Source organism: Pleuronectes platessa, chromosome 10 (assembly GCF_947347685.1).
Source record: "Pleuronectes platessa chromosome 10, fPlePla1.1, whole genome shotgun sequence".
Classification (NCBI taxonomy): Eukaryota; Metazoa; Chordata; class Actinopteri; order Pleuronectiformes; family Pleuronectidae; genus Pleuronectes; species Pleuronectes platessa.
This window is the reverse complement of record NC_070635.1, coordinates 3,599,221-3,615,752: the sequence shown is the minus strand read 5'-3', so window position 1 is coordinate 3,615,752 and position 16,532 is coordinate 3,599,221. Positions and strand designations below refer to the sequence as shown.

The following is a 16,532-nucleotide window of genomic DNA, read 5'->3' as shown; positions in this document are numbered from 1 at the left end:
GACACTGATGTTTAATCCAGCTTCAGGCTTCAGTGCAGAGAGTGTGTGAGTGTGTGTGAGTGTGCGTGTGTGTGTGTGTGTGTGTGTGTGTTTTCCCCCTGTTAATTTCAGAGGTCATTATTTTACAGCCAGTGTTAGTGGTCCTCATTTCACTGGCCCCTCAAGGTGCTTTGGGGAGAATATTAAAAGCTACTTGAAATGTACCACTTTGAGTGTGCACGTCAAAAAAAATGATTAAATCCCCCTCGTGTACATTGTAGATATTTTAATTATGCACAACATTATTTAACGTGGAATATTATTTATGTGCACATCAAAAAATATGAGTCGCCTATAAGGAGGTGAATAGTAGAGACTTTGTGAAGTCATCTCAGGCGAATGAGGGGAATGCGGCTGTAGATAATCCTAAAAAGTTCAGTTTCTCATAATTAACTGGACGAGGCTCTCGGACACAGAACGGAATAAAATCCCCTCGGGCCACAGGTTCATCTTTTTCTATCCGGTGGTCACCCCCCCGTGATTCATACCACTAACATATGTACAGTAACTTCTCGCAGTCCCGAGGGGCATCTGGCTGAATCCTCACCGTTCTGAATCACAGGGCATGCATGGGATCGCATGACATCATGCCTGTGAAACGTTGTGTGAGCCAACCACATCCGGCGGGAGATCGTTATCCCGGATTGGCAGCCCCCCGATTGGCTCGGGAGAGAGGAGGCAGCTCCTCCTGACCTTTCTGCTGTGAGCGAATCCTGACAAGATCAATCAAAAGCCAAGACATTCTCTCTCTCTCTCTCTCTCTCTCTCTCTCTCTCTCTCTCTCTCTCTCTCTCTCTCTCTGCTCAGGCCCATTGAGTCATTCCACTCAGGCTTTGCAGCAGAATTGAATTACCCACCCACCCAAAGTGTGGCCCGAGCTAGAAAAGCCGCTCCTCCCAGCAACTCAGTTCCGACGGCCCCCATGTAGATTCCCCCAGTGTCGGGTAAAGCACTGAAGACTCAGAGAGGATAAGGGCCCGGCCATTCTTTACCAAAGCTAGTGTCGTGTTTGGCTACAGATAGAGAAGGAATAGAGGAAAAGAGGAAAAGAGGATCAGCTGAAGACTGAACTCAAGTCTATTGACACCGAATAAAAAGACTGAGAATGACGACCGTTCAGGATTCATTGATTCTCTGCTGAAAATAAACAGTTTATAGCCCCAAACAATAAGACATTACTTTATATCATTATAACGTCACACTATATACAGTTAATCTCCCATCACGAGTCACATCAGGTCCAGATCTCGACCGGGACATCAGCACTTTTCCACTCTTTAGATAAACTCACTTTTTAGCCACGTGATCGCCAAATTCAAATTTGTGTTTTGACTTGCAGATTTGTATTCTGCAAAAACAAAATGCACACACCACATATGAGGATCTGACCCTACGGCATCCCGGGGACCTGTCGCCTTAATCTCTGCACGACCGACGCATCAAACAGACACAGGACACATGAGGAAGCCATGCAGGTAGTTAAAAGCTAGTATATCTCCGGGCCTTCACAGTCCCTGCGGCACAGAGAAAATTAATGTTGCCCAGGTCGGCTATTGATTGACCCCCAGTGCATCAAAGACCTTCAAGTGCCAGGTAATACATGTTTAATCACGCTTTAATAAGACGCTGCCACCCTCTGTGCTTATTCATGGGCTCCTCGCACAGACTGATGAATATGCAAAATATTATACATACATTCAAGTGAACGGCCGCTGAACTCTGCTTGACTCTCCGTGTGCAGGCCGGAGCGAAGGCATGAGTGATATTTCCTCAACGCCTTGATTCCGCTGCATGGATTCTACCAGCCGGCTCTGTGGCGGCAGGGAGAAGCTGGACGTCTGGTTTGACATTTAGAAACGCTGACTTCCCACAACTAGAGGGGATTTGGCCAGCGAATGTGAGAATGACCCTGAGCCTGGACGGGGGCCCCCTTTGATTCGCGGTACATCAGATCACTAGAGATCAGTCAACCCCCGGCGGAGAAGCTCTACAGGCAGGAGCATTCCACCCCTCCACGCGCGATTAAAAGCAAATCACTTTCTCCCGGATGCTCATCACTGGTTCGACGCCGCCGCTAATTCCACACAACACTTGAAAAAGCCGCCGCTAAAGCGTCTCCAGCACACTCAGCCCCCCCCCCCCCCCCCGCCCGCCCGCCGGAGAATGAATGGGCTCCCGCTTCTGACAGATCATCTAGTGCACGGGGCGAGATGGAGCTCGCGGTACAGTAATAGCCTAACAGATGATGGGTCTTGGCACAGCCCGAGCAGTGGAGGGGTGTAAGACAGTCCCTTATGTCACATGGGAGAAAGAGAGAGAAGGAGAAGGAAGGAAAAGAGGAGTGCTGCAGTGCATTGGTGCCGTGCTGTCTCTTTAACCGTGGCCATGCTTGACAGGAGCTGCTGTATCAAACTACTGTAAAATCGACGAGGACAGGGGGGGGGGGGGGGGGGGGCTGGGTGGCTGGCTGCTGGTGGTGTCCATCTGCTCTCGTGATGCGGCCATGGTGGAAGGAGAGAGAGAGGAGACGGTGAGGGGATAGAGCGAGAGTGTGTGTGTGTGTGTGTGTGTGGGGGTGGGTGGTTCAGCGTGAGGGGGGTCGACCACAGTACAGGAGAGAGAGAGGAGAAGAAGAAGAAGAAGAAGAAGAAGAGGGAGGCAGAGATAGAATGAAAGGAGGTGTGAGTTTAAGAGAGCGGATGAGGGAGGAAGAAGATTCAGTGAAGAGAGGAAGGCCCAACTCTGCTGCTGCTGCTGCTGCTGCTGCCTCCCACTGCCTCCTCATGTGAGCCGCTGCTTGGCATGACTGCAAATGGCTCGACTGGTACATTAGCTCAACACACTCGTCGATGTGGGTTTTTCCAATACATCTGCAACATCGTTCAAGTCACTCCCCCCCACCCCCCACCCCCCCTCGCCCCAGTTACCCTGTCCCTCCCTGTTACATGCACCGGGATATCTCGTCACAAATCAATGTCACAGTAATATCAGCTGTCTTACCGCATATTTCATCTCGACGTGTTGAGTCACTGTGCAGCAATAAAAATATCTCCCAGTGTTACATAACCGCCTCGAGTAACCATGGAGCTGCTAACGTATAGGTAAGACGAGGGGTGGGGGGGGGTGGGGGGGGATTAGAGGACTGGTGCTGCAAGCAAAATGCTATTTTCACCATGTGATGGATTTGGGTTGATAAGATCCAGAGATCGTCAGTTAACTCGGAAAAAGATTCAAACTCAACATTTAGCACGCGAGAACATGATTCATTATTAGTATAAATATTTGTCGATAGATTCCCCGTACAAGCGACTAATGAAGACAAATTATACAAATACTAGGGATTTGATTATTTCTTACTTTTGTTTAATTGATTTTCTCGATTAACAGAAAAGGGCCATCTCAAAATAACAAAATTGGTGCCAATTCTTTTTCTGTCAATAAAACAAATCAACTTTAATGTTGCAACACGCATCTATGACGTGTGTTATATCTTCCAATGTGTGGTTATGATGTGTGTTGTATATTTATGGTATTTTGCTGTTATCTGCAAAGTGTCTTTGAGAATCGTTGCTGTACAAATAAAATGTATTATCAGTATTATTCATGATATAAAGAAGACGCAGCGATGTACATAGAAAATAAACAAGTTTGCAGGTTTTGTGAGAATTGACTACCGCTGCAATCGTCAAGTTAGAACTGTAAAAACCCCGTATGTTCACATATTGATACGCTGTGCAAAGCAGCTCAGAGCTAAACCCCCGGCAGTTGAACCAAATTGGATAAAACTAAACGCTTCTTAGCTCCGGAAACAATGTCTAAAATGAAACACCACTGTGCGATCACAGAGAAAAAGAGAACTCAGTGCCATCGCTGGCAGGTTTTGAAGGTGCAGCACTGTTCTCACAATTTCCTGGCAATGACTAGTAGAGTGGGTTTTTGCACACACACACACACACACACACACACACATGCATGCACGCACGCACACACATACACACATTGTAAGAGAATCTCACCAACATTATGCAACCAACTTCTATAGCTGCACTTGCACAAGAGGGCATTTTGGCCATTATCTGCTTCGCTCGGTGGGAATAAAAAAAGCGGAGTGAAAGGAGCCGAACGGGCTGACACAGTTAAATCTGGTCTCTCCTTTCATGTGCGGCTCAGACGATGACTCCAGGGTCACAGTGAAGTCCAGGAAGCTGCATGCAGAGTCCCCCCCCCCCCCCCCCCCCCCCCTCCATCAGGTCAACACTAGTCTCCATTTTGGAAGCACAAACATTGTTCTACAGGGGGGCTACAGGTCTGTGAGCAGGTATTCACACATCCACTCCCCCCCCCCCCCCCCCCCCCCCCTCACAGTCACATGCAGCACACCTCCACTCTCTGCTGAACCCACACACTCACACACACACACACACTCACACATACACACTCTCATCCACTCACACACATCCTCCTCCTCGATAGCAGGTACTCACACGAACCACGACAACCACCCCGGTCCTTCTCTGGCGACTCCAAACTTTGGGCTTCACATCTCACTCACAGTCCGACTCTGGCCCATCACGTTTTCAGGAATTTGCTACTGGTGGTGGGGGTTTTTGTGTGTGTGTGTGTGTGTGTGTGTGTGTGAGTGTATGTGTGTGTGTGCGCCTGAATGTGATGTGAGGCAGCTCACTGCAGCACGCCTGCTCACATATAGCATTAGTCACAGTTGCAGTGCAATGATACCGAGGGGGAATCTGCCTTTACTGTACACTGAAGAGCCTTTCACCCACACACTCGAGCACGGGGCAATAAAAGACCTGCAAGAATGAAGGAGAGCCTCTCGTTTTATTTTCATTCTACATTTTTATAGTGGGCCAAAGTTTCTGCCTCACAGGAAGCAGGGGAGGTTATTCATAAAAAAACATATTCCAGGAATATTTTCATGAACAGCATAGAGGATCAAATCTAGGCATTGAACTCCTCTAGGGTCTGTATAAGAATATTATTAGAGATTATAATAAACCTTGTTAGTGTGATCAAGGCAGTGAACTCCACAGTGGACGAACAGAATATTATCTCCGGGCTATAAACTCCCACGGTTCTATATCACACCAGAGGAATAAGGGAATATTGGAGCAGTCTTTTCCATCACCGCTGTGTGGCCGCGCTCAAACGGAGGAATGCACTGAGTGGAGCGTGACACCAGCAGCACACATGCAAACCTTTTTACAATACTACAATATCCGCATGCACAGGTCTGCACGGACACACGCTGCGCCGGATCCCTGTGTGTGTGTGTGTGTGTGTGTGCGTGCGTGCATGTGTGGGCATCTATCTAGAAGGCACTCCAGGCTATTTCCATGCACCTGTCGGCTATGGTGCGTTTGGATGCTGCATATGATAGTGCCAGAGAGAGAGAGCGAAAGAGAGAGTCAAAGAGAGAGAGAGAGAGAGGTAGAGAGAGGATGGTGAGGAACAGGGTGGAGGACAGAAGAAGAGAGATGCAGTGGATGACATAAATATAATTATATATCTATCAAATAAATCTGCTGTCTTACCTTGAAAGGGAACATAGGACATGTTCCAACGGCATTGAACGTGGGCTGTGCGTCTCGGCGGGCTCTCGGCGCTCAGAAGTAACGGACAAGCAATTTAGGAATACATCTGAAATAAATACAAATATAAAAAATAAAAAAACACACGCGGTTTAGTGGAGTCGCAGCCGCAGGAGAGGCCAATATTCCGCTGTTATAGAATCTGGCTTCATCATCATCATCATCATCATCATCATCCTCATCATCCTCCTCATCATCACCATAATCCACCACCGCTCCTCAAAGCGCCCGGTTCCCGGTGCATGGGCAAAAAAACACAGGATGCAGAAATGTGTGTGTGTGAGAGTGCGCGTGTGTGTGAGTGCGTGCGTGCGTGCGTGCATGTGAGTGCGTGTGTGTGCATGTGCGAGCGTGTTTCTTTGCACGCTGCTGTTTGAGGTGTGAGGCTGAAGCACGAGTGTGTGTGTGTGTGAGAGAGAGAGAGAGAGAGAGAGAGAGAGAGCGAGAGAGAGAGAGAGAGAGAGGGGAGAGAAAAGGGGGTGGGAGGACCGGTCACGCGCCTGCGAGCGTGCGTGCGTGTGTGGGCGCGCACGTTTCCCAATATCTATAACCTATCTTTAGCTTGAGTCCACATTTTGTGCTTGCCTGTTGAAAAATATATTTTAATAATCTGCGAGAAGTGCTTCAGGCTGTGTGTGTGTGTGTGTGTGTGTGTGTGTGTGTGTGTGTGTGTGTGTGTGTGTGTGTCATGCCAAGGCCGGATTAACCGCCAATAGGGGTTCAGGGCAAAGAAGATTGCTGATGCCACCCCCCCCCCCCCCCCCCCCCCAACCCCCAGATGGGAGGATCATAAACCTCGACCACTTTATAAAGCGCCATCGTCAGCATTTTCCCAGGCACTGATAGGAACCAATCGTGGTCCTTCTCTGAAATGATTAGCCAATTAATCAATTAGTCATTTCAAAAAAATCATTACATTTTATCATAATTCACAAATGCTTATAAAGTGCCTGGCAGCATGTGAATATTGGTATTCATATTTTAGAGTTTTTCCACTTTTCTATAGAAGCAAACTCAGCGTCCTCATGTTTTTGAGCACTGGTCAGACAAAAAAAAAAAAAACGTCTCCATTTCTCATATTATTCTGTGACACGTTCTTCTCTGAATAATAACCTGGTGATGAGGATAATTGCTGGTTGCTGCCTCCAGTGCTTCTTTGATGGAATAACACAAATACCTTGCCCAAGGTTTTCTGTACGTTAATTACTCGACACAGAGAAAAGAAATGGAAGAAATTTGATAAAAAACCCGGCTTCGGAAACAAATGAGCTCAATATCAAGCAGTGAAGGACTAAGAACTAGAATCTGACCCAGTCAGCGGAGCCACAAGCAGGACGACATGTTGTTCACTCCAATAAGGACGGTTATTACATAAAAGCTACAGAATAGATTTCCCATCAACTTGGTGGAAGGATGAGAACCGAGATAGAATCCAAACATTTTGGGGACGGATCTAGACAAACAGGAATTTCTTAACCTTTTTCCAGAAAGCATATTCCTGAATTTAGAAGGGATGTCAGGCTTTTTTTTTATTTAACTCATCACTTATTATTATCACCATTATTATTGATGTATGTCCTTCTGTATTTCAACTATTTGTCTTCTTGTTGTGCAGCACGTTGTGTTTTGTATTGAAAATGGCTTTATTAATAAAGTTATTATAAAATAAATGAGTAATTTGATACAGAATGCACCCAGGGCTTTATTATATCTGGACAGATGCAGTGTTCCATTACATCTCAGAGCTCGGAATTACCGAATTACCGGAAGTTGCAACCGGCTGTGGCGTGTACCAACAGTAGTGAAAGTTTTAGTCTTTGCTGTTTATTAGCACTACTGCTGGCTAACATAAACTCTGTTCCTGAGCAACTGGAACGCACTCAGGTCTGATTATTCGGCTGAGACGTCATTCCGAGTGCCGAGCTCCGACATCTAATGGAACGCGGCATGAATACAAATAAAAGCTATTTTAAATGTATTTCATAAAACAACCAATAGGATGTTTAGAGACTAATTGTCTTAATGAGCCCATTAAGAACCATAATAACAAATAGAACAGTTCATTATATTTAAACAACTACAGGTGAGTCTTACAGGTAAGTTTCCATCAATGTGTCTTTTACAACCTGCACATTTTCTTTTAAATTGGATTCTACTCCATTACTGCTCCTCTCAACCAGTGTATGTTAAAAAAAAAAAGATGTAATTCTGGATTTCAGCACATAACCAAACACAGGAAGTGCATCGAGAGAGGAAGCTGTGGAGCCAAAATGGCTGCCGTAGCTGGCATCATTTGCATCCGGAGGACATTGGAAAAGTTGAGTCAAAATAAAAATATGAACCCAACATTATTAACCAATCTGGTAAAACTAGAGAAGTAAACACAAGCTGTGAAAAAACATTAAACTGTTAACACACACGTCAACGTCCAGGGAAAATAAGTTAAAATCAGATCAAAGCAACTTTGTTAAAATGTAAGCTACAGACTGGTTCATCACTTTTATTTGTCCCCTGGAAACACTTTGTTCCACCTTTCTGTGGTCAGTTGTGTTGTGTGTTTGTGTGTTTGCAGGTGTGTGCTTGTGTGTACTCATAGCACATGCTGTCAATTCCAGGAAGTGGTTTTCTGAGTTTTACTGTGTTGTGGTTATTTGCTTGTTTTATGAAGTTGTCATATGTTGAACTCCCGGGGCCACGATGTAACAACTGACTCTCATTCTTCTTCACTCAGAAACATCAGGTTCATTTTGTCAGAGGTACAGATTCTTACTTGTGTGTCACGCGGGTCGCCTCCTCTCAGCTCCTGCTTGGTAGGAACTGTGCAGTAACGCTCTTGTTTCCCAGCATCTGAGGGACCGTGAAGGAGGTGACACACATGGAGCTGCACCTGTCTGTGGTTGAAACGAGGGGCGTTCGCCATCTTGTGGTCGAATGCAGCAACTGCAGGTGCAGCCCAGAGTGGATTTCCAATTGTTCTTTCCTCTGCTTCTCCCAAACAGAACAAGACAGATTTGTGGTATTAGTCTTCAGAGTCATTATTTGGCATCTCCATACATCTTGAAAACTCATTGTAACTGGCACAAACACAGAATAAACATCTGTCTCTCACGTTGGCAGCGAAGGTTCGTTTTCTGCCAGAGATGTGTCGTTAATCCGTCCTGCAGGATGCGTCTGGCTGAGCTGAGATTCATCATCCCCATCACACTCATTTAGAGGGATTCTCAGAAGCAGTGTTTGATTTCCACCTAATGATCGATGACAGAACACAAACAGCTGACATCACGCCACAGTTAAAGCAGCTGCACCACGTTCCAGACGTGAGGGGATTTTTATAACTGGGTTTATTTACACAATTTATTGAAATCTGTGTCATAGAAATGCTCTTGAATCTGGGAATGGGCTGCAAAGATTTCTAAAGTTAGTTTAAAAGTAGATCCCAGAAGTCTACTGTGTAGAAACATCAACACATAACATATAAGACATGTTTCGGGGGTTACAATACTGGGTGCCACTCTATAATAGTAGTAATAATAGTAGTAATAAAAGTAATACCTGAATTTCCCCTATAAGGGTTAAATAGGGGATAATAATATCGTATCTTATCTCATCATATCTTATCGTATTGTATCGAATCAAATCTTATCTTATCGACTATTGTCTTATTGTATCGTATCATATCTTATTTTATCATGCCTTATCTTATCGTATCTTATTGTAGCTTATATTATTGTATTGTATTGTAATGTATTGTATCTTATCTTATCGTATCGTATCGGATCATATTGGATCATATCTTATCTCATCTTATCGTATCTTATCATATTGTATCTTATCTTATATTATCATATCTTATCGGATCTTATTTTATCTTATTGTATCGAATCTTATTGGATAGTATCTTATCTTATCCACTCTTATCTCATCCAATCAAATTGTATCTTATCTTGATGTATCTTATAGTATTGTATGGTATCTTGTGTTATTTTATCGTGCCTCCTCTTCTCGTACCTTATCTTACATTTTGCTGTTTGCACAAACAGATAAAAAACACACACTGCATATGAGGTGAAACTTTTTTTATTATTCCTGTTACATATTAGGTGCGTCAATGCAGAGAATACATGTACAAACGTAATTTCTCCAAAAATACATCAAAGTGAACTTGGACGTGACTACCAATAAGAAAAAAAGAAGAACACAATACCCCTCCACCAAAATAAAAGTCTGTTCCTCAATGCTTGGACGTCCTTTAACTCCTCCTCCTCCCGTTTAGTTTCAAACTAATCTGGCTGAGTTCCACCTTGAGCACAACCTATAACAAGCACTTGACGGGTATAGACATACCATAGAAAACACACAGATACATTCATCACCATCGCCTGGAAAGGTTCCGACCTTCCTGATAAACTACTGTCAACAGTCACTGAGGAGGATGACGAGAATCGGTGTTGGCCTGAAACGTACGCGTCAGCACTGGAGAGAACTCAGGAGGGAGGATTGTGTTGAAATCAAATCTGAGAGGTCTGCATTGATCTGAATAACCATATAAACGCTGTCTTTTTAATTTTTTCTTCAACTAAACCAATAACACAACCTTTCTTCGAGGTTAAAACTGACAAATGTGTATGTGGTGTAAAGTTTTATCGAACAGATCACTGAAATAAACCTCTGTATAAAATATAAACTCTGAAAGTTGCACCACAGTTTATTCTAGAATCATGTAACAAAGATCGAATCCAGCCTCAGTCTGTGAAAAGAAAGAACGCATCCGAAGAAGAGGAACCATGATCCGTCAGGCCCCGTTGTACCTGTTGTACCTTCAAAATAAGAGACTCTGGGTTTGACTAACTCGGGCCTGTCAGCATCTTCTTCACCTGAACCCAAGGATTGAACTTCCCTGCGACAGGAAACCGAACAGCAGCAGCAGCAGAGTGGCTGCACTTTCTAAAGAAAAAACACGCGTCCTTTCAAAATAAAAGGCCCTTTCTGATGACTTTCCGGTAACGTATAAAGTAAATTTTCTCTTTTGTCGTTTGTTTGGAATGTACAGTTTGATCACAGTCCAGTTCTCGTTTAAAAACTCGGCTCAAGGTGATAGCGGGTCGTGGTTGTGTCTGTTTAAAGGAGACATATCGTGCTCACACTCAGGGTCGTGAGTTTAACTTGAGAGAAAGTTTACACTCTCTAATGTTCCCTCAAACTGTTTCCTGCTCGTTGTGACATCACGATGCTCAGGAAGTACGGAGCAGTGTCTTTTTTCTAACCTGACAAAAAGCCTTGTATGTCTCCTTTAACTGACGAGGAGTTTCCTCTTGCTCCGGAGCAAAGTGGCCTCGTTCATGTGTCGTCTGATTGGCCGATTGGCAGGTACTCAACCCTTATAGGCACTATGCAACCACGTGAAAAAAATAAAATGAAGTTGTTCCATCATAGCAATATATTGTGAATATATAATTCTATCTATAAAACAAAAGCCGTCTGGTGGCTCCTATTTCTAATACGTATAATAGTCTAGATGTAAATTATGTATGACGAAATCTAACTCAGCAAATAAGTAACCTGGTAATAACGTGTATACAATCTTTTACTAACATACTGCGATGACAAGAAATATGAAAAAACCTCCGGAGAATTTGTGAAGATAAATCGTGAGGAGATGAAAGTGAAATCCCATAAACCTCCACTGTCACAGTGTCCTTGAGCAAGGCATCGACGAGTGAAAGACTGGCAGCGCTGCTCCGTCTCCTCCTGGACAATAAAACGTTTCTGCTTCTTCCCCATCACAGTGTTTCTGTGGCTACGGATCATTAATCACTCCTCATTTTCTCCTGAACTCCTCGTGAACTCGAACCATCAGCTGATGGAGCTGATGCAGTTGCTGATGAGACGTTTCTAAAGTGATGGATTATGGGAGTTTGGCTACTGGTTGTTTAGCTTCGATATCCCTGGAATACCGATATATTAGCTGCCATGCTTCGGTCTAAAATTATAAATGATTTGTTACGTTTGAAATGTTTATTTGAGTCCTAATTTGGTGATGTGACTCAAATATTTATATATTTTGATTTACAGATTAAAATTTGGAATAAATTTGGTTGAAAAAGTGAAACTTTGTTTGATGTCTTAGCTTCAAATAAGATTTATCACCACAGTAGAATTTAAAACAGATATAATCCTCATGATCCTGTACCTCCAAACTTTTGGTTCCTTCACAAATTAAAAGAAAACTTTTAACACTTTAGAGGCAGTGGAAGAATGATCTGTTTTCAACATTTGGCCATTTAATTATTGTCTCCATCTTGTAAGAGAGCAAATAAGCATATTTCTCAAAATATATCAAATTGGCAGCATGTTATATTTTTTTTAAGTTTTTTGTTTTATTTGTGGGAACTAATCCTATATTTTAGCAAATAACAAAAAGCAGTAATCTCACAAATCCTCTGGAGGTTTGACTATTTCCCCTCATCGCTGCAAAACATGATAAATGCAAAGGCATATTCCAAAGTTAACAGTACAAATATCAGAGAAACACTAGCAAAGAGGGACAATAATACCGAGTAGTGAGGTTATAATGATGCCGAGCAGAGGTGATGCTGTGAGAGCAACCTGGATTTTTTGCGACGTGTTGTGAGTTTTTCTATTTTTTCTCCTTCGTGTTTTGTGTGTACTCGACACACAGGAGTCCAGTGGCAGCCGCGGAGCCGTCCTTCTGTTTCCTGTTTGCTCTCAGTACAAACCCACGTTGTCCCACTCCACCAGGTACTGAACCTTCCCGTCCGGCGTCACGCGCCTCGCCAAGATCCTCACCGCCTCCCCTCCACCCCAGCTCCTGGCCACTGTCCCGCCTCCTCCGACTCCCACCAGCCCTCCTCCTCCTCCACCGCCGCCACCGCCACCCCCCTCCGCTTCCTCCTCCTCCGCCTCCTCCTCCACCTCCACCTCCACCTAGGCCACCGCCACCGCCCATGTCGGCCTGGTAAGGAGGCAAATCTCGTAGGATGAGGGGCTCCAGCGGCTTCTGCCCCTGTTGGTGCTGGTGCTGGTGTTGGTGGTGGTTGTTGTTGTGTTGGTTGTTGTGATGGTGCTGGTGGAGGTGGTGGTGGTTATGGCTGCCGTTGGTATTGAGAGGGTATGGGAAGCAGGGTGGTGGTAACCGGCAGGTGTCCTCCATGCTGGGAAAAGAGACGGACAGGCACTGATTCATCTCAGTCAAGCTCAGCATCTCAGTCAATCGGACTTCTAAATTATAAATAAAAAAAAAAGATTATAGTGGATTGGACAACAGAAAGTTTAATAAATATAGCACATGAGAAAAGGATGATAAATTCTGACGATAAGAAATGGACCAAATACACTTAATATACCAAATATACACAACAGAAGCTTTTAGTTTTGGGTCATTTTACGTTTCACTGCCACAATTTCAGACTTTCAGCTCAGTCTCATCGTTCTCATTTACCGTGTTTCCTTTGGTCTTTAGCAAAAAGGCTTTTAAAACATACTGTATCATCACAAGTCACCAAAACACCAAACAATAAATGGACAAAGAGTGAAAAGCTTTGTGAAGACCCAACTATTCCCCTCAGCAGCTGGTGGAAACCACAGATAAAGATGGACAACACTTTCTCCCATCTTTCCACAATTTGGAGCCAGAGTCTGTGCTGCTAATTAAATCAAAACCTAATAGAAAAATAAAATGTAATAAAAACTACCTAAAATCACATCTCCAAGAAAAATGTATTTGAGGACATTTTAGTTTGGTCCATGTCCCATCCACTAACATGGAGGAGGCAGGATTTATGGGCTATACTGCAGTGAACCACTAGATGTCGATTGAGACACTTGGGCTTCACTTTTAGGGAGCCGCCATTTCGTCCATCTTCAAACCAGACGATGGTGGAAACCAAAAACAGAGCAAAAAGGAGAGTGAACGACCAGTTTGTCAGGATCATTTTAAGGAAATTAAATCCTATAATCTGAAAGGAAGTAAATGAAGTAATCCAGTTACTTAAAAACTGAAAAAGAAGTTTAAAAGCCTTTTTATTAATAACTATTTTCAAATTGTAAATCCAATATCAACATTTCTATCACTTCCCAATCACTATCCTTTTGTTGCCCAGTGCTCAGCCTGGTATGTTCCTCTACACATGTCGAGCAGAGTTGTGTGAAATGAGGACGACCAGTGATTAAAAACCTGTTGTAGTGATGGAGGCTCCTGGAGAGACCAGTGTTTCCATTGTAGGTGGAGTGGTAGCGGCCGTACATCCGTTTGGGAGGAGAGCTGAGGACAGGACGCACAAAGTCAACGACCTTTACTTGGGATTCAAACAAACGATAGAATTTCAAGGTTCAGTTTTCCAACCTCTGTCTGAAACTTTAACTTCTAGACTTCTGTAAAGACAAATTTCTACCAAGTAAATATTCACAGTTGAATTGAAAAGCTCAAATCAGGTTTTTTCTCCAACACAGGAAACAGGGATTGCTCCTTGTTTCATCACAAGCTCTCCTGATGGTTTCCTGTGCTATATCGTAAAGTTTCCTCGTGCATTAATCATGTTTATCTGTCATGGTCGGAAAAAAATGGAGACTCTTAAGTCCTTTGTTTGCTCAAGGGATGTGCCAACAGCAGCTGACCCACTAACTCTTGTCCCACTGGTCGATACCGAGCACCACAGACACCAACACGGCTCCTCACCTCAGGTTGAGCTCCTCCTCCTCGGACTTCCTGGAGTTGTAGAGGTTGGCCTCTCCCATGTAGCCCTGACAACATGGCAGCAGCTCGATGGGGTTGGCAGCGACCGGCGGTGGACAAGCCTGAGTAAGGGGGGGGGGGGGGGCAAACACAGAGAACAGCTTGTGTCTCCACGCCAAAATCATCACGGGAGTCAATCGAGCGCTGATACCTCACAGTGCTCACCGGTGCACGGAGTTAATCATGCACATGGAAAACCGTGAACACATTTACATACAGGTCTGTGGAAAAGGAAAACCAGAGTGCATTGTGGGTCTTTTCTTCTGGTTTGTTAAATGTAACAGAAATGAGCAGATGTATCCATCGAACCAATCAAACACTAACGGCATCGATGGCTGTGAGTCACATCCTCCCGAGGCCTTGGACACTTCTCCTGACACGACCTCTTGAGAAGTACAACGAGCTAAATGCTTTTAGCCGGACTCCGACACGACATCACACCCCCCCCCCCCATCGTCGTTCTCTCCTCCAGAAATTACTGTTCACGGATTATTATTCCCAGGCCTCCGTCGGTGTCTGTGCCTTTAAATGGATGTGATCTGTCAATGCTGCACTGTCAAGGTGCCAGCACCACCTGGCCAAACTGTAATCGACTGCAAAGTGCATTTGGAAGTGATCCCAGACTACGCATATCAGCATTCCTTCCCATCTCACTTACACCCCCCCCCCCAGCCCCACCCCCAGCCCCTGCTACAACAAACCTGCTCCTCCAAGAAGGACGGAGATTAGCATCGATCAGGGGGGTGGGGGGGGGGGGGGGGGGGGGCACAATGCGGCCTAGATGTGCCGGAGTGAGGACGAGTTCTCTCTCTCTCTCCGGAGCGTATTGTTCCAGGATTACTGTAGGTGCACACACACGGGGATCAGAGTGATGTGTGGGAGGACGCGGCACAATGAGCGTGGTTATAAGGATGTTGTGTTAAAAATAGTATCTGCCACGTGTGATGTTGCCTGTTTGCAGCGTGATCCTACGGGGGGGGGGGGGGGTCGTGATAAACGCGCCCGCCCGACGTGCAGATGCTGATGAAATACACGGGTGTCTGAATTATATATTTGAACCGAGCTAAACACCTCTACTCTCTCTCTCTCTCTCTCTCTCTCTCTCTCTCTCTCTCTCTCTCTCTCTCTCTCTCTCTCACAAACACACACGCTACCTCTTCCCGAACCATGAGAGCATCAGCAGGCGTTCAACTCGCAGCTAGAGAGAGAGAGAGAGAGAGAGAGAGAGAGCAGTGAAGGCACCGCGGCTGCACCGGGTTTCGTTAAAAAGACAAACGCAGACGGATCTCGACTGTGAAATGAGCCTTCATCACGACGGCTGACTGACAGAGAGCTGTTTACCTGTCTGCATGAAAAGAGAAAAGAACCAAGAGGGGGAATATAATCACAGAGGTGTCGTGGCCCAGACCCCCCCCCCCCCTGTCCCTACCTCCTCCCCCGATGCCCTGAGCTGGAGACAGAGGCACTGACCTGTGTCTCCATGATGCGACGCTTTGATTTACGGGCGTCGGGCCCCCCGACTCTCCTCTGGCAGGGCAGTGACAGCGGGCTGGAGAGAACAACAACACACATAAATTAACACAGGAACACACACACACACAGTCGGTCCCACAGTGCCACGTTCAGTTTATGAGCGTGTCTCCTGCGAAGGTCCACCGAGGGGCGTCCAACACGAGAAGACGAGGGCAGTGGGACGAGAGACTCTTTGATTGTGATGGAGACAAATCGTCAAAGTGAAATACGTGAAAGGGAAAAAAGTCGAACATGAAACACTCGGCTCCCTGTCGTCGTGTCTCGTCTTTTCTGACTTATTCCTGAAAATGGGATTTAAAGGGTCTGGAATCCACCTAGAGGCTGAAACGTCTCCTCTGCGTGGAGAACACAACATACATAAATCCATCATTACGCTATAATTAGAGCGGCACCCGCAGCTGGAAATTAAATAAACAGTATATTTGTCTTGAGGCCGAGCGAGAGACAATGGAGTCATTAAGATCAGAGGGATTTAAAACTCCTACAGGCGGTAAACTGCTCCTCACCACCACCTCATCCTGAGATGTGTGGAGGACAGAGTCGACACTGTGGTCTGAGGGCGACTCTTAAGAAAAAATAAAGTGGTGTCTAATGGGAAA

General features: G+C 45.1%; 1 protein-coding gene across 1 annotated transcript in view; it reads right to left on the bottom strand.

Moving 5' to 3' along the window:
• Nucleotides 1-11,777: 11,777 nt before the first annotated feature.
• The window catches only part of phf1 (PHD finger protein 1), a 19,005-nt gene continuing 14,250 nt past the window's right edge, over nt 11,778-16,532 (bottom strand). Inside the window, exons 12-16 of the mRNA XM_053432719.1 lie at nt 15,871-15,949; nt 14,344-14,462; nt 13,843-13,929; nt 12,555-12,820; nt 11,778-12,502 (exon numbers count right to left, since the gene is read on the bottom strand). Of these exons, the coding sequence (XP_053288694.1) occupies nt 12,375-12,502; nt 12,555-12,820; nt 13,843-13,929; nt 14,344-14,462; nt 15,871-15,949 (679 nt within the window). The 3' untranslated portion in view covers nt 11,778-12,374. The remainder of the gene's footprint in view (nt 12,503-12,554; nt 12,821-13,842; nt 13,930-14,343; nt 14,463-15,870; nt 15,950-16,532) is intronic.